This window comes from Heliconius melpomene, chromosome 5 (genome assembly GCF_056956725.1).
Source record: "Heliconius melpomene rosina isolate 202511_hmr_F chromosome 5, ASM5695672v1, whole genome shotgun sequence".
NCBI lineage: Eukaryota > Metazoa > Arthropoda > Insecta > Lepidoptera > Nymphalidae > Heliconius > Heliconius melpomene.
In genome coordinates, this window is record NC_140393.1 from 3,898,074 (window position 1) to 3,924,663 (window position 26,590).

General features: G+C 31.5%; 1 protein-coding gene across 1 annotated transcript in view; it reads left to right on the forward strand.

Annotated features, from left to right (window-relative positions):
• Positions 1-18,809: 18,809 nt before the first annotated feature.
• LOC146538938 (dual 3',5'-cyclic-AMP and -GMP phosphodiesterase 11-like) overlaps positions 18,810-26,590 on the forward strand; it is a 122,967-nt gene continuing 115,186 nt past the window's right edge. The window contains exons 1-2 of the mRNA XM_085185931.1: positions 18,810-18,814; positions 19,497-19,585. Coding sequence (XP_085042057.1) covers positions 18,810-18,814; positions 19,497-19,585 — 94 coding nt within the window. The remainder of the gene's footprint in view (positions 18,815-19,496; positions 19,586-26,590) is intronic.

Here is a 26,590-nt window from a genome sequence, read left to right on the forward strand (position 1 = left end):
ACAACACTAAATTTTAAGGGAATTTGGACAAAATACAATAGTGAAAACTGCAATTAAATCAACAAAAAGACAACATTTTTAAAAATTATTGTTTTAGATTCTATTACATCAATAAAAGAAATTTATTTTGAATATATTTATTTCTATCATTTTATAATAATACCGAATACATATAATAATAACCACATGGCCAGTCTTATTAATAATATCATTAATATTTCCCAGAAATTAATAAATAGAAATTAGGACACGACAAGTACATGAGCTTCAAAATAATCCACATTTTCCGCTTATTTGTCAAACATTATTTTCTGAGTGAGGTTCACTCCGTCCCAAATGCCTCTTATTATATAGGTGAAGTGGAAATACTTTACTGGGTGGTATTATTAATATACTAGCGGCCCGCCCGCGGCTTCGCCAGCGTGAACTACGTTATTATTAATTTCTGTCTCCATGAGTACGTCCTAGTGACGTCTATGCAAAATTTGAGATTCCTAGCACATGTAGTTTCTGAGATTTCGTGATGAGTGAGTGACCTTTCGATTTTATATATATAGATATATATAAATATTTATATACATCTATATATATAATTTGCCTTATTAATCCCATTCCAAATATATCGAATGTTCCAAATATATATAGAGAGTACGTAGGTATGTTTGTCGTCAAAGCGTATTTTGGAATGTATTTGACAGAGTGCCGTGGTTGTTATAAAATTCCACCCTGATATCCATCATATATTATATTTAAATATTGGCTTTTAACCCAGTTTGGTATCGCTCTTGACGTGCCGTTTTGATAGTCCACAGATTCTTTAGTCTTTTATCGCCCATATCTTGCAAAAATATATATTTTTTCATAATATAAACGTTTTTTTAGGTAGGAGTGAAATTTATAAGATTTATAATCTGTTAAATTTAGTTAGGTTTCGTTCTTCTTAACTTAATTATGTTATCGTTAAATAAATGACTTCTTTATCGTTACATTATTTTTTCAGTTTTACGTTATAATCCCGCATATAGAAGGGTAGAAAGGAGGAACCTAGGAACCTAGTGTTAAGATACTCCATTTCCCACTTTCCGCCAACACAACACCGCCTATGCCTCGACGCCAGTGCGAAGAAATGAAAATACTAATCATATTTAATTTCCTCAAGTAGGAATCGAACCGACAGTCACATGCCCAAAGTGCCCATACGCCACGACTGGCCTCAAACTAAAGTTACATTATAAGAAAAATCTTTGTTATTCATATTCTGTAAGATTTGCCATATATCGCATGGATGTTTCCCGATAACAAGTAACGCTTATCATAATTGCTAATTAAATTGGTTTTTACAATGGTTTTTACATTTTCTTTATACATGAGTTTCTAGTTGTAAGGTATAGTTATAAAAAAATTATAATGTTTCATAAAATTTACTTCTATTACTTAGCTTTATTAGAAAAAAATATAAACATAAAGTATTGTTTATTAAAACCCACAGTTAGATGTCGATAAAACACATAAGAATAATATTTGATGTGGATCGAATTTCGTATAAGTAATATCGATGACATCATTTCCAATACGAGCGGAATGTTCCGCGAGTTCTACAGTAAATCTTCTTATAATTGTTAAATTTATTTAGGTTAGGTTTTAGAATACATACAGAAGGCGACACTGGTGGAATCATTTTGGATTTGCTTGGCTAGAGACCTGTGAGAATTTACTGTGTTTCATTACTTCTAGGATGTGTCGATCTCAACTTAATAATAGTATATTAGAATCCCACCCAAGGTTTGTTTAAAACAACATATAATGTCGCAGAAAAATCCTTAAAATTGATAATCCCAAAATATGTCTCAATTTGGGCGAAAGTATTAATTCAATTTTAAATAAATTCTAATATAAATTATTTTTTTTCTCAATTAATGAGCATTTGCTTTGAAAACTTAAGAATGAAAAAATATTCTATTAATTTATACTAAATTTATTTTGTTAATGAAATAAGTAGTTTTTATTAATTATTAGAACGTGTCAATTCTGTTTCAAAGTAAGCAATTTCCATAAAATGTAAAACAGCCAAGTTCTCACATTTATTTAAAAACAAAATACATTGACGTGAAGCAACTTGCAGTTGCCAATTCATCTTAATTTTTATTCGAGACGGTCGATTTGAAGAAACTTAAAATTCACATCACAGAGGTTTCCGTTGCCTTTGTTCCATTTAAAACGACTGGAACTAGCCCACACGTCTAACGTCATGATTTGATAAAGAGTCTAACACCATTTAGAATTTAACAGGTGATCGAATGCATTTTAGATTTTCCAACTTCCTTCTTAGCCTTTTTTTGTTTTGAACGAAAAAAAAAAAGTTATGACAGCCAGATATGTAACCAGTTGTGGCGTAGAGGCACAACGTGTGACAACGAATTGTGGGTTCGATTCCCACTCGAGAAAATGAAACATTTAATATTTTCATCTGTTCGTTCTGGTGTCGAGGCAAAAGACGGCGTTGAGTTCGGCCTCTTTATACGTAATGCCTCCAGGATTCGGCGGAAAATGGGAATGCAGTGCTTATAACTAGGTTCCTGCTGTGTGCGGGTTACAGTGTAAAACTGAAAAGAAAGAAAACCTACAAATACAGCAATACTATCAATTTCATGTAATTCTTGAACCGGTCTGTTTTGAACATATCATATCGTATATGTCGCTGTCAACGGCCGTTCGACTTCGACAAATAAAAAAGTCAATAAGTCATTATAAAAAATATACAAACCGATTTAAGTGTGCCAACAAAAAGAAGAGTGCCTTCAATTATTCTAGCATACTATTATAACTGTTTCGCTCTTAATGAAAGTTTTCCATTCTTCTTTAAATAATCACTGATTTACATAAAAAAAAACATTAAAACTAATTGGGAACATGTGCCATTTGTGAAGAAAACCATTTCTGAGTACAAAAATCGAACATAACAAGATCGAAACCACTCGTATGAGAATAATTAATTAACAAGATAGTCCGTTTGATGGATTGCGAGTGGCGCCGATATCAATCACGTTGTGTCCAAATTTTTAAACAGAATTTTAATACATAAGAGTAATACATTATAAAAAATACTAGCGGCCTTCACGTGGTTTTGCCCGCTTAAATTTCTAGTTATCTATATATATAAAATCGAAAGGTCACTCATTCATCACGAAATTTCAGAAACTACAAGTGCTAGGAATCTCAAATTTTGCATAGAAGTTACTTATAGGACGTAGGTGCTCGCTAAGATGGGAATTTGCAATATTCGACTTCTAAGGGGTTGTTTTTGGGGTCGAAAGTTTGTATGAAACTTCGTTACTACAAATGCTAGGAGTCTCAAATTTTGCATAGACGTCACTAGGACGTAGTCATGGAGACAGAAATTAATAATAACATAGTTCACGCGAGTGTAACCGCGAGCGGGCCGCTAGTATTATATAAAATTCGTACAAAATGTTTACATAGGTCTTAGATTGTAGCCTATGTGCTATTCTAATGTGCAAATGAGTGTAAAGTTTCATCGAAATCCGTTTAGTAGTAAAAAAACATCCATCCTCACAAACTTTCAAATTATTAATATTAGTACTAAGTATGCAATTGTATATATGTATTATTTTACTTAGAGTTATCGATTTATTACTTTTTTTTTAATATAAAAAGACTTGTAGGTAATAAATAGAAGTTTATAATACTGACAATTCAAGGAATGGAAATAAATCATTTTCTATTACACAATTTATTTATTATGCACTGGAGTGTATCTATCTATTTATATTATGTATATGTATATCTATCCTTGGATTTCATTAATTCTCTGAAAGCCATTTACACGATTGCTAAAAGGGCGTCGATTAATCAGACAAAAGTAGTCTTCTTATTCGATAATCTTAATGTACTTTTAGATAAGAAATATGTGTACATACTGAGATATCGCTTCTACTAACGAAACTAATACGCAATTATATATTAAATTATGTAAACCAAATTGCTTTACTTACTCTTGTGTCATACGCGGCGTTAAGCGCTGCCCCGCAACATATTGTGAAGCCTCTATGTTAAAAAATATTATTTATATTTTTGAATGTATTTTACAAACACTCCATAGAAACAAAGAGAGCGAACCTGAAAAAAATACTCCTATCGCCATTATTTTCAGGAAAATCATTTTATAGTCTTTGAACATTTATAACATTCCATACTAATTACGATTTGTACTTTCAATTAAATATATTTTATTGTTAATTTATCTTTCACGCAATTAAGGGCACTGTAAATAACAAGTACTATAAATGAAATTTTAAAATATATAAACATGTAAAAAAATACAACGCTCGTATAGTAGGAGGTTAGGGTAAATAAAAGCAATAATTCGATTTAAAAATACAAGTTTATAACACCTAAACAAATAAGAGGCTGTGTTAATGACTCGGCAAGTATTTAATACATAAAAGAAGTTTTTATTTTAAGAATCAAAAGACATAGTAATTTTATTCATTCGTAATAAACAATTTACAAATTTTAATATAAATAACATTACCACAGATCACATAAATATTTCTAATTGCAATTTATTTTACAACAACTTCTATATTCTGTAGCCCATAGTTTTCAACTACAGCTAAACTATTATATTAAGTATAAAAAAATCCAAACTAATTATATTTTGTAATTCTACTAATAAAAAAAGCAGAAACGAAAACAAGAATATCAATACGTTGCTAGAATAATAATTATCTCCCTTAGTTATTCCTTGGCGCCTTAAGTCTAGTGTATGCGGATCTTATCAAAGATAAACATTAGTGATGTGTCACTGTATAATGGATTTCGTATGCTAAATGTTTGCCAGAGATAAAAAAAAATTACCTTCAAAATATTTTCCTATCTCTAAATTATTTTAATCAGAAAAACGTAATTTAATCAGGATTTTGTAAGAATGAATGTGAAGGTCATTTTGTTTTTATTGTAACTTTGATAGTTGATAATCTTCCTTGAAATTTGCAATAATTTTTGATAAGATTATACATTTAACTGAATAGTATAACATTAGTTTATATGATGCAAGAATATACAAAATTAGAAGCATATTATATGAATTGTATACTTTTTGTATTGGAAGGTTACTTATATACCTATATAGACTTTATTACATTTTTATGTGGGACCTTAGTGTTAAGACACTATGATACTTTCGTTCTTCAGTTTCCGCCGAATTTTGAGGTCATTGCGTGTTGAGTGGCAGAACTCACCGCCGCGCTTTTCCTCGCTCCCCATTTCTATTCGCAGTTAAGAGCTAGTAAAAAAAATAAAAAGAAAATTTATTCAAGTACCATTCATAGTCCATACACTGCAACCCATACAAACAAAACCCTTCTACTTAACAACTTTTTTTTTACATTTTACGATTAAAAAATATTTTTCTAGTTTAAACAGTACCAAAGTCTGCTAGACCCACAGCTAGATGTCAAGTCCAAAACTTCAATCACGCTTACTTTCATGTCCAGATTTTGAAGGCAGAGATTATGATACATTTTTATCGTCGTGACCCAATCAAAAGTTTCATATATGTATATCATATTTCTTTGAATATTTAGAAACGAAAATTGACAACAAATTTTAATTATATAAATACTTAATATTGGTTTAAGATGTCTCACTTTCTAAAGCAAAAAATAAATTGCTTTTTATTAGCATATTTCGTTTGCGAACGCTGATTTCTAAGAATAAAACAAAAATATTTTTTCTCAAACGACGTGCTTACTTTATATTTATAAGGAAATCGTATTAAAACATTCTTATTTTGTATTTCTTTATAATATAACTGTTTTATACAAGTTAATCGCCTACGCAAGCTCGTTACCTAACCTTTGATAATGAGTACATAAATTAATTTCGTTTATATAATTATATATATTTTACATTTAGTACTTGTATATAGATCCCGTAAAAGACATAAATGTGAAATAAAAGCCAAGTTAAATATTAAATAATGAGTCCTTCTCGACTACATTGACAATAGAACGGGAGATCTATATGGGTACCGAGTCTGTGTTCACCTGAGATAAAATTGAAGCTCTAAATTTCATTAGATTTTTTTGATATGCATTTACTTTACTTTATTATATAAGTTAATGTACCCAACTTGTTCTAGAATATTAGGTTTGGTTCCTGGCGGTAAATATGTTAATTAATTTACGAGTATACCCTGTGGGTTTTTTTAACTTGGCTAGATTCGCTGGCGCGTGTCTTAATTATAGGTACTCTTTACTAATGCAATGGCTGGTTTTATTAAATAATATTTAAATAAGCTTCACCCTGTATCTTGCAATGGTAGGGTAGGCAAAAGGAACCTAATGTTATAATACTCCATTCCCCATTTTCCGTCGAATTTTGGAGGCGCTGCGTATCTAGTTGTAGAACTTAAAAATATTTAAAATATAAGTAAATATTTTAAATATTTTTAAGTATACTGTATACTTAAAGAAATATATTGTATAAAGAAACATATGGTACCATAGTTATGTATAATTCATACACTGGACGTTCGTTAATCTGACACATGAAAGATCAATTGCAATTTTAAATTAAGAACACCTTAACGGGAACGGTTGTCATATCATTATTTTTATTATTATAATATACCCGCATATTACACCATATAACCACTAAAATATCGTAGTATCATATTTTTTTTTAGCCTCACGCTGCATTCCACACACAGACGGAGAGAAGTTAGTGTTAAGACACTATATTCTCCATCTCATTTCGCCGAATTCTGGAGGCAGGCTAAACTCAACGTCGCGCTTTGCCTCGACACTAGACCGACAAAATGAAAATATTAAATATTCCATTCCCTCAAGTGGGAACCGAGCCCACTGCTTGTCGCATTTACTGTCACACTTTGTGCCCCCACTGGTATCATATCATAGTATATATACATACATATATAATCTATTTAGTGAAATCCACCGTAATATTTCAACTCAAATAGTTTTATAATGTTCATTGAACTACCTATATTATGCACAATCAATCAATTATAAATTAAGCTCTGATCGATTATTTGAAAGATATTAAATTTAAAATATATATATTGACGCCAACATAGCGTAGGAACACAAGCGTACAAAGGTTTTAGGTTCGATTTCTACTCGAAGCAATGAAATATTTCATATTTTCGCTCTGGTGAGCAAGCAAAAGCGGCGTTGAGTTACACCACTCGACACGCAAAACCTTAGGAATTTTTGGAAAGTGGGGATCGAAATATCTTAACACCTCTGCACACACAGCAGAGAATCAGAGCAATGTGAAGCTGAAAAAAAATCGATATTTTAATTAACTGAAAAAAAATAAAACTTAAAGTAAAAGAAATAAGGACCCGAAGCATATGTCTTCACTTACAATTCTTTACTCAATTAAATAACATCGCAAACAATAGCTGCTCATATTTATTAATATTTTTTTATCTTAAAGCTCACACCAAAAAAGAGAGAGAACAAAGACATAATTGTCACTAATTGAATTAAGGTATTCTCAGTAACATGAGCAGAGGAAACGTCAACGTCGCGTTTTGCCTCGACACCAGAGCGGAGAAATGAAAATGTTTAATATTTCATATCATTGAGCGAGAATCGAACTCACAACCTGTTGCGTTTACACACACTTACACTCCCGCGCTGGCCTCAGTATATAATAATATAGTATTAAATTTTAATTGCATTAAATCTGAGGTGAATGACTCGCTTATTATATTTCTTTCCGCGTGTTACTTTAACCGTTATTACATTGTTTAAAGAGACGAAGGTATAAATGAAAGTTCATTGTCAATTTTGACGCAAACAGCAACCTTCGTAGCAGTCCAAGGTTAATACAAGGATCTAAGTGCCTCGAAGCCAACGGGCTGTGAAGAGATTTGGTGCACGCCTTCTAGTTGGTGGTTCTATACAGAACTACTTAACTGCTTTCTCTTGTCTCAGGTTCAAACTAAATTATCGATTTTTCATGTCGATAACACTCTACACGAGATATTTAATTTAGTAGGCAGGTAGAATTTAATGTTAAGATACTTTGTTCCTATCTTCTGACTACGTTCCTCTCTTGGAGTCGTTGCGACTCGAGTGGCGGAACTTAACGCCGCGTTTTCTTTTAGATACCAGACCAGAACCAATGTATCTTACTCGCATTCACGTTTTTTTTTATTCTCTCATCAGAAATTATAGAATATTAGCAGATAAAATAACCTCTCGTGTCATTTCTACTCAGATCTACTATGTAATTTGTGTGTTGATTACACGGCCCAACGACCCGCTTAATAGCTGACCTTACGCGTGAACGTCTCTGGATTGAAATTAAATCCACTGACCAATTTCTTATTGAGTTTTTTGTAGAACGATTTAGGTCCATTTGGAAAAAATATGGATATAGTAATCCAAATTCGTATGAAAATAACGTTAAATAATGATAATTGAAACTAACGAATTATACTATAAATAAATAGAACAGTCTTGGGCCGATTAGAAAAAGTTAACTAAAAGATTCGTTCTGAAAATTAAATATAAAAAACCTATCATGAACGAACATATCTGTTTTCATTATTCAAATTTTCTTTTGTCCCCCGAAAAGTCAAAGCACTTATGGGAAAAGCCATAAAATTTTACATGAAAATTCTCTTTATACAAGTATATACGTGTTTAAATATTATATTTTTGTTAATAAAATCTTAAAATACGTCTCTTTAGATGTAAATGTATTTTTCTTTACTAATTTATTTTGATTATTCTGTAATATGTTATTATAATATTTTTTTTATTATTTAAGATATGTCATTCAACTCAATAGCAAAGGGAATCTAAGGAATAGGTAATTTTGCTTAAAATATCCTTTATATATCTAAATCATATATATTTACAGATCTTAAAAAAACTTGACATACCCATATTCATATACTGGTTATCCAACTTAACAATAAACCTGTTTAAAACTTCTTATTGTGCTATAAAGGATACCATATCCAAACGAAGAGGAGAAAACAAGCTAATTGGTTTTAAAAATATATAATAAATAACTTATATATAAGTTAAATAGAAAAATCTATTATATGCTAATAGAATTACCAAACTAATATTTAATTTGAAACAGGATATTAATTTAGAAATAATAATACGAATAAGTGATATCTCAATGACACCTTGTTTCCGTTCCCATTGGAATTATTTACCAATTAAATGCTATAACCATTCAATTTAAATATTATCAAGTCCGACTAAACTTATTTACTCAACACTAAATGCCTCCGAATTCGGCGGAAAATGGGCAACGGAGTGTCTTAACACTACGGGACTTACTTAACTTAGCGGAAACAAAAAACAATATAGATTGTATATAAATAAATAATTTACAATATATCATGAAAAATTGTTATATTTTCACGCATCTTCTTAATTTAGTACATATACGACTATGTCTGGCATCATAGCACTCTAACGGGTAAACCGATTTTGATGTGGTTTTTTTTATTTGAAAAACGACTAAATCAAGAGTATTTTTAGCTAAATGAGCTCATTTCTAGTTGTTTCTTAAATTTTAAGAGCGTACTGTAGTCATATTTATAACCGTGTCAAATCAAAAATATAGTTGTTGGATTTCAAAGAGGTTTATTTTTATGATTGCCAACGAAGCCGGGCGGCGAGGTTTCGCATGTAATCCTAAATTATATGGCTGTCAATCACCGGTGTATCATATCGAAGCCATACTTAAAATGCTATACCTTAATTGCCGTAACTAATTTCATTAATTAACATTTTTCGTTAATTAAATATTATTCAAAAAGTGTAATAATAAAATCAGATTATTATGAAAAACAAAAAACAACAATAGAAGTAATATAATAATATTAGATTTCTATATAAAAATGAACAAACTGATACAACAAGGTAGGCAGAGGGAACCTAGTAATAAGAAATTCCATTTCCCACTTTCCACGGAGGCATAGCGTGTTGAATAGCGGAACTTAACGCCTCGAGACCAGAGCCAATAAATGTAAATATAAATTTAAATATCTATTTCATTTCCTCGAGAGGAGATCGAACCCTTTGTGCTCCCGCGCCACGATTGGCCTCAAAAACAAAAGGAACACAAGCTGACGTCATCATATCAAGAGGCACCATCAGCACAACTCCAATGGGCCGAGCAATTTGTGTAATTATACCGTACTCTACTCTCTCTCTCTAGTGGGCTGTCACCGAGTTATCGACTTAATGGAATTTTTGCGATTTGCTGTTTTTAATTAACTTTTAGTAAAGTGGTTGGATGACTTTTTAAAGTAAATTATCGTACATCTGCAGTTTTAATTATAATATATATATTGGTATATATATAAATTAATTAAATATTTAAAGTTCTTGTCGCTTTTACAGTCACGCGCTTGTCCCTCTTGAGCCACTGCTCGCCTGAGAATGACATACCTTACACGATAAAGAAAAAATAATTAAAAAAGCTTACTAATACTTATTTACTTATAAAGCTTAATAGTCATATAGCATATATGGATTTGAGGCCATCATGGCACAGTGGCACAAGCGTGTGATTGTAAACGCGACGATTGTGGGTTCGATTTCCACTCGGAGGAATAAATTATTATTATTTATTAATATTTTCATTCCTTCGCTCTAGTGAGAAGACAGTAAATGAAGGACGAAGTGCCTTAATACCTCAAGGTCCTGAAAAAAACATATATATATGTTTGTTTGTGCATTTGTTTACGCTAATCTCTATCAAAAAATCTAATGTGTTGTTTCACTAAATTGCTATAAATAACAATTTTTTTAAATTAGTTGAAGGGAATGTAACATAGATCGTTTTTAAAATTAAATTACGGTTAGTAATTTAATAATTGTGTAACATAAGCGGGCGAAGCCGCGATAGGGTCTCGTGTATAATAAATATGCTAAAATTGCTTTTAAAAATAACTTTTTAAAATTATTATTTTAAGTGCTGTATTTGGAGTAGCTACCTAAGTGCTGATAAATATATCTTATCCTGATTTATGTCAAACGAAAAATTTAAGGCTTACTTACGGATATGTATATTACTTTAAAGCATTCATTTTGATGTCAATTGCGTGACGAGATATCTATGCATTTCGTTCATTTCTTAATTTAAAAATTTGCATCCATTAGCAAAAGATAAAAAATCACTTATGCCAATTTGGCGCAGTGTGATAGGATGTGGGTTCGACTCCCTTGCTCCTTTCCTTTTGTCTTTTTCTCCTTTCTTCCTTGCTTCTTTTTTCTTTTTTCCTTGCTCTGATAAAGATAATACAAAGAGTCTCGATACTAGAACATCTTTTAAAAAAACTGTACTATACATTTACGTTGCCAATTATATATTTTTTTCATTTAATAAGTAAAACATATATTTAAAAAGCATATTAAGTATATACAATGATTATTTGAATTAGCTACTTACATAAAAATAACAATCAGTTATGTAAACAGCATGTGACATGTGAACGTAAAAACCGTAATTACTACGGTAAATTCACGTTAACTCGTGAATTATATACCTTTTCTGACGCACTTTACGCGAAACGCAAATGAGAAGGTAATTGGTAGTATAATATAGTTGATTATTCTGTAATAAGAATGGCTTTTAAAATTTTGAATATATATTTTTATAAGTAAATTGAATTGAGCCGATAAAATTGTCGTATTGAAAAGTGCGGATACAAATCCCACAAGTGTACAAGTTTACACATGAGTTTGTTTGATTGGATGAAGTTTTACATTTCATTATTATATCGATTAAATATTATTAATATTTTAAAAAATTATATTTGAAAGTAAAAGATTATAAATTGAAATTTAAACAATAAGGACAGTCTATGCCTCCAGAATTCGACGGAAAATGGGGGGGGGGGGGGGTCAGAGTGTCTTAACACTAGGTTTCCTCTGCCTAACCACCTATGTGCGTGATGTAGCGTGACGCTATAAAAGCCATATAAGCTTTTCTTTTCAAAGACAACAACTTTATAATAATAATTAATTTGTAGAATTGTTTGTATCATCATCGTAGAGTATATACGTTAATTGCGTCTATTATAAACACGCACGTTTAATTAGTTCACTGTTAAATAACACTAGCACTAATGTCAATCATGTTTTATAGTGTTGGCTCACTCTACATTTCGGTTGTAACTTCGTCTGTATAGAATGGACATTGAAATTGGGTCAGGAGTAGATAAAAATATAATTTAAAGTAAAGCCTGAGATAAAAATATCATTTTGAATACATTGTTACAATACATTATGGCACGTTAAGTTCAGTCACTCACCACGCAATCCTTCGAAAATTGGAGAACGGAGTGTTTTACACCTGACGATAGATTTCCTGAAGCAGAGGGACCCTATTATATGCATGGTACAGCGTGAAGCTAAAAAAATATTAATACATTATTACCAAATTTGCTAATATTTTATATCAAAGTGCATATAAAATTATTTAAAATCAAAACATTACTATAAGCAATATGTAACCACGTACTCATTATATTAACTTTATTATTAGGATCATGGATTCGCCAAAAACACGTGTTTTTGGGAAACTACAATAGCACGAGTCACAGTTCTTAATAAAATTCTGGTAGAATTTCCATTTCAATTAATACAAATCAATATGTGATTAATAACAATTTATTCGCTACTCATTACGTTTTGAGTATATCTTGATTGATCTTGATATCAGAGGGAAGATCTAGAGATGATAAAACGAGGAAATGAAATATTTAACATTTTCATTTCTTTTCTATGATAACGAAGCAAGGCGCGCCGTTAAGTTCCACCACGCAACACCCCTCAAGAATTCAGAGGAAAGTGGAGAACCGAAATGTCTTAATAGGAACTGATCGTCTTAACACTAGGTTCCTCGGTACCCTTACCTTATTCTGCTATGTGTAGGATATAACATCAATAAAAAAAATATAAACTCAACGACTGACATGTCATTCTTGTCAGTTCAAGAAATCTTTTGTACTAAAAGGAAAGCTAGCTGTCTATTGTGTTTTCATTCAAATGCACTCCTCTTTACCAAGTGAGGTAAATTGCCCCCCTTCTATCTATCTATGGGGCCCCTCCTCTTATTGTGTGCCTTTACGGCTATTACCTTTGGATTTACGCTCCGTAAACGACTTAATAGGATTGGTCTATATTTAAACTTTCAAAGCTAACGGCGGATTCGAATTGAAATCCAATTTTCATTATAATGACATATAAATATATACAATGCTATATATAAGAAAATAAAGTGTAAATACTTTTATATAGCTATTTTTTTGATATTAGATCATTTAGTATCTGTAGGTTAGATAGTTGTTTTAACCCATTGATGTTTCACGTCATTGAGAATTCATTTTTCTATAATTTTTTTTTTTCAGTATTTTATAATAAATTTAAAAATTCATTAGTCTCAGCTTCCCTTAAGCAGAAAACAAACTTACAACTTGAAAATATTCAAAAACAAATTATAGTTTTTCGTAAATTTCCCCCTGCCAATATCACTCGATAACTATGTAATATATTACAGTATCATTAATATTCTTTTCATCTCTCAGCATCTTTCGGATCAGGCTAACAAAACAAAACTAGTGTTAAATACCTGAGTTTTCTTCCGCAATATATTGACATTACTGAGTACATACGACCTTGGTGTACAGAGAAATATATCCAAACTCACTTTGTTTCCTTAAAACTTACTTAAATGTAATGAACTAACATGCTTTTTCTAAATATATGCCTAATTTTCTCTCGTTTTCTCTTTTTTACGTAGGAAGTAGGTTTTGCTGCTTAATATGCTGGAGATAGCTAAGAAACGTCAATGAGCGCTTAAATTATATAGAACAGACGTATCGATTTAACGTCACTTGTCCTTGAAGTGGGATGAAAGTGGGAGTTATGACATCCCTATTTATCTTTCCGTATTATCATATAAGAATAGACAACATATTTTTATTTGCGTCACCTTGTACACCGCATATTGCAGGGTATTCAGAGGAAGCCTTGAGTTAAATCACTCCGTTCTCCATTTTCCACCGAATACTGAAGGCATTGTGTGTTGAGTGGCGGAACTTAACGTCGCGCTTTAGTGACACCAGCGCTAAGAAAATGGAAATGTTAAATATTTAATTTCCTCAAATGGCAATCGAATCTACGGCCAGTACTTAGCGCCTCAAATACTAGAATAACATAGATTTCATATACTTCAAATATAGAGAGAACAGGCGCGGTCGCAACCTAAAATTTTGGGGGGGGTCACTAATGTGTCATAATGTGTCCAGTAAATTGCTAGTTAATAGATATTTAAAAAAAAATGGATTTTTTTAATTAGCATGGGCGATTTGGGGGGGGGGGGGGCGCCTGAGAGAGAAATCTATATTATTCTTTTATCTTTTCTGGAGACAATCCGTTATTATTTTTTACGTTTTCATAGTTCCAATTTACGATACAGGTGTGAGGAAATTTGTCAAAACTTTTGTCACGTTATATTTAATATGCCGGCTGCGTGTCGGTTGTTTGAACAAAGGCAAAGATAGATAAGATTCCGTGCACGCCTCGGGCTCGAACACGTTAAATCTTTTGCATCTTCTACGTTTCTCGAATATTATTTGAGGACTTTTTTCAATTTGACAAAGTATTTTGGTGTTCTTGGGTGTTGAATAATGGATTTCCTCTTCCGCATCACATCCTAGTCCAACGACGCGTTGTAAAAATGTTACATATGTGACTTATAACTTATAAGCGATTGGTGCCAGTGTAGTGAATTCGATTCCCACTCGAGGAAATGAAATATTTAATAATTTCATTTCTTTTCTCTAGTGTCGAGGCAAAGCACTGTGTTCTGTGACGCAATGGGGTACGTAGTGTCGAAACACTTGGTTCCCTCTGCTTACCCTGTTTCATGCGGGATACAGCGTAAAGCTGAAAAAAAAATGATTAACATTTTAACTCCCCTAAATTAATGAGGCGTAGGCAATGTAATCTATTATCCTTAATTGGTAAAATATTTTTTATATATTTTTGAAAAATTAATTACTTATCTCTCTTTTTTAATGAAAAAAAACAGAAATAGTTTAATTTTCAAGTTCTGAAGTTCTTGTCAGGATAAATAAAGTAAATATATGATTACCAGATATTATTTCGTATATTAATATAAATATTAATATTATAAATATTTACAAAAATGATATGTAAGTAACACTGTAAAAAAATTGATAGACCTCTAACTCACGGCCGTTAAATTTTAGTATCGTTGTCATAAAATGACCGACCATATTGTTTATTGTTATAGCTAATAATAATGTGAACTTATCAAACTTTTTTAAGATAAAAAAATTATAATCATTAATTAAGTTTTTATATTCTCGTTTAGATAAAGTTTAAAAATCTTTAGTTTTTCGTTGAAATCGGTGCAATATAAATATATAAATATACTTTAGGGATCGTTGAACTGGATGTTAATAGTTATTTTGTTAAATTTATTTGTATGGTACCTACGACTTCCATACAAACTTTAATCTCCGATTTCAAACCTTTTCACGTCTTTTCTTCATGATAAAAGGAAGCTAGGTCCTTTCGATAGGTTGAGTTCTATCTATTAGTATAGAAAATTTTAGTAAATTTTATTGAAATCGGTGTAGTAGTTTAGGCGTCATTCGTATTTATAATATTATTAATAACAAAATAAACCATTTTTAAAAGAAAATAAGAAAATGAAGGTTTTCTATTTTTTTATACGTTAAATATTTTTATTATTTCAGTTCGTCCAAAAATAAATAAGTAGACATTTTTCTTTCATTATTATTCCTTACGGTGAACGCTATTTCACTTTTCTTGATACGTGTAGTATGAAATATAAAAATTCTTTCATAGTTCTGTATTCCCCGCGGCAATTGCTTGTAAAAATGTTAACTATTTCTAAGCTCGAGGTAGAGAAAGAGAAATTTGTCTTATATTATATTTAATTACACATTTCTTAGTCGTTACTGAGGCCACTGTGGCACAGTAACTCTGACTGTAAGCTTTTTGGTTGTGTATTCGATTCCTACTCGAGAGAAATTATTTTCATTTTTGGCTCCAACAAGAAACGCCTCGTTAAATTTAAGTGGTCGATGGTTTTATTGTTTTTTAATTACTACAAATAGGGACAAAATGTTTTAGTAAATTTTAATACTAATTTAATTTTCTGTCATAAATTTTTTATTACTGGTAAATTTTATAATTATACATAATTAAAAAGTAATAAAATAAATAATATTATTATAGATAACAATGAAAAAAAATTAAAAAAATCTTTTATTCGAGTCATTAAATTTACACATATTTAGTACCCTACCCTACTTTTTTATGCATTCCAAGATTTTCAATGCACCCCACGGTGTTATGTTATACTAAATGGAAAATACGATACCGTGAAATATAATATTACAAACACAGTACCTACATTTTTAACGAGTCTGGCATGTTTCTTTCTCATTTATTACTTTCACGAAATTTTATAACCGCGAAATATCTGAAATAGCTTTACGAACCGAACCGGTCGAGTAAACTTATGCTATTCAATTTGGAGAATTTCGTTGTAACAAGTAAAAACAACTAAAATTACTCTTATAATATATAGGTATGTATTCCACCGTAGGTATACTAAAAGCAACGTGCTTATTCTCCCTTGTTAACTTTCATTTGTTATTGCATTTAATTTATCGAATTTAACTGGAAGATATAATATAGTGTAATAATCATTCATTTACAATATCCAGCTTTGTGCTGTATCCCGCACACGACCGGCAGCAGAGGGAACCTAGTGTTAAAACTCTCCGTTCCCTACTTTCGGCCAAATTTTAAAGGCATTGCGAGCAGAGTGGCGGTACTCAACGCCGCGTTTTGCCTCGACACCAGAGCGAAAAAATGAAAATATAAATTCAAGTAAAATGATTGTTAATATATCCGTCATGGCGGAGTATAATTAGCTTGTCTTAGCGGCTGATTGACTGAGAACGCCGTGGGTTTAATTCCCTTTTCGGGGGTATAATTATAGCTTAATAGTTGACATGCTTGCTCTGATGAATTATACGAATACATTAGATTAATAATTTTCATTGCTGTAGTAAGGAAAAACACCGAATTAAAAATTTCGCCATTTTATATCGGATTTGGCAAACGTTTGGTAGTCACGATTACCGCGCGAAAGCAGACGCTGTACCTGTGCTGCATTTTTAACATTTTTTTAATAATTCGTCTAAGCCATGTGAGCTCTTGCAAGGATTTATTATCCATACCTATATTATAAATTCGAAAGTAACACTGTCTGTCTGTCTGTCTGTCTTTTACGCAATCAGGCCCAAACCGCTAATTTAATTGTGATAAAATATTCATATAGAGATACTTGAGGGTCTCGGGATGAACATAGGATACTTTTTTTCTCATATTTGTAATATTATCGATATATACCAATATATTAAAATACTTATTAATTTGACATGTAATTTATTCCGTCATATGCGACCGTTGATAAGCAACGATTTGCAAAGTTTGTTGTTAGAAAACGTCACCCAAAATGAGCTTGCTTAACGCATCTCTCTATTGAAAACTGAAGATAATTTCATAAATATATTTAATAAATATTCGTATAGTTCAAGTGGGCGTAGCCGCGTTCGGGTCCACTAGTCATATATAAAGGAAAAGTCCAGGCAAATATTTTAGCTTCAGGTATATATTCTTTCGAATGTTGAGAAAAATAAATGCAAAAACTGCTTCAGTCCACCCTGTATAACAATATGTTAAATGTGGTTATGCAGGCCACCGGGAGAGTAACCTGAGACATTTGTTTTCACGCTAAGATTCGCGGAAGACTCCTTTTACATTCCCAGCGATATCAGCAAATTGTTAACACGTATTAAATTATAATTTCTAGCTTATTAAGATTTATTTTCATCCAATTTTTTTAAATAAGTAATAAGTAAATAAGTAATTTTAAGAATTTAGAACATTTTTTTTAATAAGACCATTTATCTAAATTCGAATTTGTTCTCAATGTTTTGTTTACAATTCAAACGCTTGTTTAAAACGTTTACTCATCTATTTATAACTCATGCATTTGGCTTTCATATACTTGGCTAACTATTGACTTTACAATGTTTCATTGGAATTATGGGGGATTCAGTAAATGGAGGCCAGTTGTGGGTTCGATCTCCACTCAAGGGGTTGAAACATTTATTCAAATTTATGTAAATTTCCATTTCTTCGCTCTGGTGTCGAGGCCCCTCAACACGCAATGCCTCCAGAATTCGGCAGAAAGTGGGGAACGGAGTGTCTTAACACTAGGTTCCCTCTGCCTACCCTAATGTGTGCGGGATACAGCGTGAAGTTGATTTTGAGATTTGAATTTTTTTTTAAGAATAAAATGTTTTTATTAGGTAATTAGACAACTAATTATTATATTTTTTCTCTAATATATGGAAAATCTCTATATGTGGTAAATACATGAACATATTTATAGTCTAGTTGTTAATATATTCCAACCATTAAATAACAAAAGAAAAACATATTAAAGACAAAGAAATATCTTAACACAATTCCTTGTCTGTGTCGTCCACGGAATTTTCTGCGCAATACAAAATGACTACCGCTTCGTTTCACACTTTAATAGAAACGTCGTTCCTGTGATATTTACTTTAATTCATTTATTTCTTTGTTTTCTTAGTAAATGTAAATTGCAAATAACATAATGTTTGTATATGTTCTTATCTTATGAGGTTTGTTCATGGGTGACTGAGATGCTAGCGATTAGACATTTATTTGATAGTATTTAACAAATATTTACATTTTCTATCGATTATATTGACATCAACAGTATGAACTTAATTATTTATCTTTTAATCATGTACAAAAACATAAGATAAATAATAACTAAGAATTGTAAATCATTGATAGAATTAATTCTCTTTAGATATCACTTATTTCTCACACAACGTTCGTATTATCTATAACGGAAATAATTAACTATGACGAGTCATTAAAAATCCCGTACGCGTATGCTTAATGTGATTGCGATAGCTTTATAAAGTGATAAGCGCCATCTATTGGAGAGTTTTGTCACTCTCACATTTGTACTTCAACGTGATTCACGTGATCTCCATATAGCGGCCTACGCAATATCCAACCTAGCCTGCACTTATTACTTTCTTAATATTACGACAGATGTCGCTATGCTACTGTTTAAATATATATTTTAACTTAATAGAAAAACGTAAAAGTAAAAACTAAAAAAATATAAAATTACTGGTTTCTGTTAAGTGTATTTTGTACAGGAAATTATAATTTAATATTATTTTTTATATTTCATTATAATCAGACAATTCTGTATTATTTTCAATTTACGTAAGACAAAATTACATACATACAAAATTACAATAACTCTACTATTTTTTTCAACAGAAGGTGTAGTGACGGCCTCAAGCTGGCCTCGTCGGGCTCGGGCAGCCCGGCGCCGCCGCCGGTGCAGTGGCGGGTGCGGAGGAAACCAGGTAAATACTTGTTTCCATTTAATATTTATATATTACATTTAGAATGGAAGAAGTGGAGAAAGCCTTTGCCCATCAATGGGATGGTGCAGGGTAGGGAAAAAAAAAATTACATTTATATTGGGGCTGTCGTAGCACAGCGTATGACAGTAAACGCGAAGGTTGTTAGTTCAAATCCCACTCGAGGCAATGAATTATTCTAATATTATCGCTATGGTACTTAGATAAGGCAAGGTTTTACATTCTGCCACTCAATGTCTCGAAACATAAGAAGATAGTTGAGAACGAAGTGTCTTATCACTACGTTCCCGTTAGGTATTCTGCTATACGCGGGATACAGCGTGCTTGTTTACGCAACGAAATTGTCTTAAATAACAAAAACAAACAGTTATTAAACGAATTTGAACAATTTGGCACACAAGTGGTATGTAATTTGGATATAAGATATATATATCAAAATAAATAAGATGCCAATTGTCTATTGTCGAATTAATTCTTAAGTCCCAACAACAAACTACATATAGGTATGTGATAAAAACATATGTGCATCTCATATATTATTGCATACCTAACCGTATATCTATTAATAATTAATATACGATAGCTAAAATACTTTTTAGTAGCAGTACTTACATCTTACATTGATATTAGAATCTAATCTAAACTGAAATTAATCAATGTAGTGAGATGCTCTAAGATCGCTGATTACTTCGATATCTCAAAGTTCTGCTTTACCAATGAGGATTGGATGCTTCTCAAAGCTTAAATCTTCCATTACTTAATTCCCTCTGCCTATCCTGATATATGCAGGATACAGCGTGAAGCTGAAAAAAAAGGCAAACAAACACTCATTTTTATTTACATTTCGTTGAACAATAAATTAAATTTTCGTGTAATTCGAATTTTTTGTTGGTTGATCCTTCGGATATTCTATACAAAAGTAATTATATTTAATCAACAAGTCTTTCAATTTTTCAATTCTTATGAATTTGTGAATTTTACAAGAATAAAGTATAGGTTTATAATAATGTTTATATTTTGATATTCGAAGAAAAGTAAGGGAACTTTATAAGAGATAAGAGGTAAGGTAGGTAGATGGGGCCTAGTGTTAAAACCACTCCGCTCCCCACTTCCCGTTCGCAGTGCGTGTCCGGAGCTAAACGCCGAGCTTGATAGTAATAAAAAATATTCCTGAATATTTCTGACCCATTTTTCTTCATATAAAAGACAATAATAACATACATTATGAAAAAATCTTTAAAGTCACGCTAATAATGACGAACGACATGTTTACGACTTATTTAAGAACTGTATGTATCTACTTACCGTATAGCGAGTGCGTGACTTCTCATAATATATATGAATATTTCATATGCATGATTCGGATAAACTGTATGAGTTATTGTTAGATTTTGTGTCTAAATCCTCGTCTTAAATTGTAAGCTTGTATACTTTTTTATGAAGAATTGTTTGTATTTGTTGAATATAGACCCTTTTTAGGGTTCCATAACTTAAAAAAAAATGGAAAACTGGTATTTTATAGAAAAATACATATTCATTTTTTTTCTAAAACTGTTACAGACTTATATTTGAATTTCATTTCAAATGAGTGCTAATCCGCAACCTTAAGTTTGTCAACTAATATAAGTTGTACACCCCGTTAAGATTGCAATCTTGGAATTAGTACGGAACTCTCGGTGGCGAGTCCGACTTGCACTTGACTGGATTTTTTCTTTCAAATATGTATTTTTAAATAAATATTATAATCTATAAACTGAATAATTTATTAAACCTAAACAAGAACATAGGTGCATCAAAAATATTTAATAAAGACAGGAGACCTTGCACACCATACCTACAAGAGTAAATAAGACTTAACGCAACACATTAAATATTAATCATTTAAACAAATATCAGCATATGATTACTAATAAGAACACATTAAAATTACCGTTTTATAAACACCACTGTGCTATTTCCAGAAAAACTAAATTACACAAACAAATGGAATGGAATTCCATTTCCCTGTTAAATTATGAATCATTTTACAATTTCCTCAAACGATAATATAAACATACCAACATATATACCATACATATATAAACATATAACTGCAATGGCTTCTCGGAGCAACATTTCATGATTCATAAAACCCTTTATGCCCCCCTTGCACACAATCGCCGTTGTTGATTACAAGTCGCCTTTAATCTTTGAATATGTTTCCTAGACCAGGTTTATGGGTTTAGATATAGTTGCTTCTGGTTTTAATTGTTTTTCCTTTAAATATATACTCGGATGATGTTATTATAGTTGGTACTGAAATAGCTTAGGCCGTCATAGTGCAGTAGCACAAGCGTGTGATTGTGAACGCGATGGTTGCGGGTTCGATCCGTATTTGGAATAATAAATTGCTATTTATTAATGTTTTAATGTCTTCGCTCTGGTAACAAGGCAAAGCATGGCGTTGAGAACCGCCACTCAACACATAATGATTCGAAAATTCGGCGGAAAGTGAGAAATGTTATAAAAAATGATATTTTGAGGAGTAACAATGGACATACATGTGCCCTTAAATATAAATATATATAGATACTAGCGGCCCGCTCGCGGTTACACCCGCGTGAACTATGTTATTATTAATTTCTGTCTCCATGACTACGTCGTAGTGACGTCTATGCAAAATTTGAGACTCGTAGCATTTGTAGTAACGAAGTTTCATACAAACTTTCGACCCCAAAAACAACCCCTTAGAAATCGAATATTGCAAATTCCCGTCTTAGCGAGCACTTACGTCCTATAAGTAACTCCTATGCAAAATTTGAAATTCCTAGCACATGTAGTTTCTGAGATTTCGTGATGAGTGAGTGACATTTCGATTTTATATATATAGATGTGCATTAAATATAACTATAAAATAGATAAATAAATATTATACGTTTGCTTTCAGAAGTAATATTATAGAAATAATAAAAAAAAAACTAAAGGAAATTCTATTTCCCTCCATATCTCCTCGACGTCATGTCTTACGCTGTCAAAATTATTCACGCTATTACACGATAACACTCAGCCAGAGGCAACGTAATTAAGTTACAGCTATAAATACATTACCTACCATACATACATATAAATGCATAGAAAATTAAATTGTATGAATGTGCCCTGAACAAATGTTTTTTTCTTTTAGAATTTTATATTATATCTATATACGAGTACATGAAGAAACTGTAAATCGTGGCTGTCTGTACATAGAAGATATAAGAGAAAAACTGTTGGGAGCATTTATTAATGTAATACAAAACAATTATTTTTAAAATGTTTGTCTGTTCGCTTGTTTACGCTAATCTCAGAAACATCTCATTTGAATACAATGCAAATATTATCATTGCTGTATTTTGGCAAATTTCTCTTTACATTAATTTTTAGTTTATTTCAATCCGTTTATTTATTATTGCTACAAAATGAATGTTTTATTGAAATTACTGAAACTTAAGCTATGAATATTTGAATATTGTCATTAAAATTATAATATTACTAGCGGCCCCCGCTCGCGGTTTCACCCGCGTGAACTATATTATTATTAATTTCTGTCTCCATGACTACGTCCTAGTGACGTCTATGCAAAAATTGAGACTTCTAGCATTTGTAGTAACGAAGTTTCATACAAACTTTCGACCCCAAAAACAACCCCTTAGAAGTCGAATATTGCAAATTCCCGTCTTAGCGAGCACCTACGTCCTATAACTCCTATGCAAAATTTCAGATTCCTAGCACTTGTAGTTTCTGAGATTTTGTGATGAGTGAGTGACCTTTCGATTTTATATATATAGATTAGATCAGGAAACGAAAGTATTTAAGACAAAACAATTAATTAATAGTAATTGTAAAAAAACCTACGCATTATAAATTTAATACAATTTTTTAATCTGTTCCATATATTTTAAATAATTTATGCTATAATTGACAAATCCAAGACATTTAGAAACTTTTTAACTTACTTACTTAAATAAATAAACTCTCACGTTTCAAGACATTTGCTTAATTAATTAACACGAAAAAGCTTATATATAGACAGACAGACATTGCGAGAATAACAACAATTATTTAGTATTTAACGTCATAGTCTAAATGGATTTCCACATACATAACTGATGCTATCTATTAATGATATTTGATCACCAGCCAGTCAACTCTAACATTAATTGATATCACGCGATAAAATTTCCCTATTACGTCATTCCTATGGCGTTTTGTCGGTCGTAATTTTCCAAACTTTCGGCCTTCAAAAGTTAACCAAGTTGGTAAAACCTCGCTTTTGTTTATGATAGACGTAAAGCTTAATAGAATAAGCTGGAGAAGATAGCTTTTCTGATTGATGCTGGTATTCCTTAGCGATTTCCTCGATAGTGTTTTAAATGATTTTCTCAAAGTTTAATTAAATAATTAGGTACTTTGAGGTCGTAGGGGCGCAGCGGCACAAGGGTGTGACTGTAACGTGACGGTTGTGAGTTCGATCCCCACACGAGGAAGTGAAATATTTAATTATGTTTATATTTAGAAAGTGGGGAACGGAGTGTCTTAACTCTAGGTTCCGTTTGCCTACCCTGCTTTGTGGAGGATACATCATGAAGCTGATTTATTTATTTTTTAATTACTTTAAATCGCTCTAAAAAAATACTTTAATCGCTTTTATCGCAGGTTGTGGGTTCCATTCTCACTCGAGGAATATCGAGGTGTGAGCATGTGCCAAGTAAAACGCGCGGCATTGGGTTCCCCACATCACTCAATAGGTTCCCTCTGCCTTCCTTGCTTTTTAAATAATATTACATTAAATTCCATCATTTGTTAAATAACTGTAAGTATAATGTTAAACGTAACGCCAGCATTATTATACCTGCCATCAATTTCAACTTTACAAGCCAACTTACCAATACTCATTTATCATTATTATAAGAAACTTAAGTCTTAATATAGCTATATAAAACTGTCATTAACCTTATTTTTGTTAGTTAAGAGTTGTGCATTAATTATGTTTTTACTGTTTTTACATATATTAGCGTAACAACTGTAAACGCAACAGAGTGTCGATTCGATTCTCACTCGAGGAAATTAAATATTTAATATATTCGTTTTAACACTAGCCTAGCCTGCTACGTGCTGGAAAAAGCGTTAAGCTTAATATGACGAAAAACATTTTTTAATAGTAAACAAATTAAAAAAAAAAATACTATTGATTTAATATTACATATTTATATGACATAAAATATGACTCATATATTCACTTTAGGTATAATAAAATATTGTCAAAGTTAATTAATTTGTCGCTATTACATTGTCAATCTTAACGTCTTATAATTTATTCATGTCATAAGGCAGTCGTGGCGCGAGGCAAAACCGTGTAAAAAATATGCGAGAGTTTCAGGTTTTGATTCCCGTGCGGAGAAATGATTTTTTTTTTATTAATATTTTCATTTCTTCACCATGGTAATAAGGCAAAAGCGGAAAGTGGGTAACGGAGTGTCCTTAACATTAGATTCCCTCTGTCTACCCTGCTTTGTGCGGGATTCAGCGGGAAATTGAAAGAAAGAAAAATTAATACATATATCTAAAATATAGTGCCTTTTAAGTTGTATAATGTAGTCATAACGCCTAAACTAAATATATACATATAATATATGTAATTTCGTAACGATCTTCATAGTAAGATAAATTTGCGTGAGATACTAACAACTCTGACACTTTAATTTAAGGCGACATACACTTTAATTGTTCCTCTACGGTATTATAGACATAGTAAATTCTCCTAAGGACGCTTTGGTAAGGAAAATGTTAACCTGTTACTCAACTGCTTTAGAAATAAGAAATATTATGCCACTGATAAGAAAATATATCTTTTTTTAAAATAAAATAAGTTTATACATATAAATAATCCCAATACAAAAGTCAGATATAAATTTTATTTTTCTGTAGGTAGTAAAAAGTACAGTAAAATTTAGCACTTCATTATTACTAACTAAAATTAATGGATATGAAATACAACTTTAATAACCCAAAGACTTATTATTATTTTACATCTTTTTAATTTTTTTTCACCTCACTGCCCCGCATGTAGGAGGGTACGCAAAAGGCCAATTCTGACAGCAGATGAAAATACGAAATATTTCCAGTTTCGAATGGGAATAGAACTCACGACCTGCCACGTTTACACGACACGCCTCTGCCCCTACGCTTCGAATGGCCTAAATACATCTATTTTCGTGGTTTAACACCGTAATACAATATAACAAAATAATATGATCAATGTTTCAACAAGTTTTTCATAGTTCCCGAAGTCACAACAAAGGATATACACCTCGAGCTATAACGTTTCAAATTACAGAACATACATGTGTTAGACATCCTGAAACTTCTAATAACATAAGTGTAGTACGGTCAACACGTCGTGGTCATCCTGAAATTAGCTTTGAATATTTTCTGAAGTTAGCTTCAATTTTTCTTAGCTTTGAATAATTCCTTTCTAAATGAACTATGCGCATAAGTTCAATAAAAACGTCAAAACGGCCACAACTTGTTGACCGTACTGTAAGTTTCGTGTGACGTGTAGTTTATGGGTGGGTGTTATATTGACGCATTTCTGTCAAGCCACTTTCGAGGAAGATTGAAGCTGTGACCTTTACTTTAATTTAATAGTCTAGTTTGATGCCAGGGGAAATTCAGTTGACGTATGTTGACATAATACATGTATAATATATAGGTAAAGTGGGGGACGGAGTGTCTTATCACTAGGTTCCCTCTGCCTACCCTGCTGTGCGCAGGATTCATATAGGTATATATTATCATGAACATTTACTGTATTTACTAAAGTTAATTAAGTGCCTGCTAAGGTCGAAACTATGCTTATTAGTTTAGTGAGGATCATTAGGTACGATAGGTTAATTTATGGGGAACCCAAGTTCATTAATTATATGGTAACATTTTACTGTAGTGACTATTTGTATATAGTTATATCAG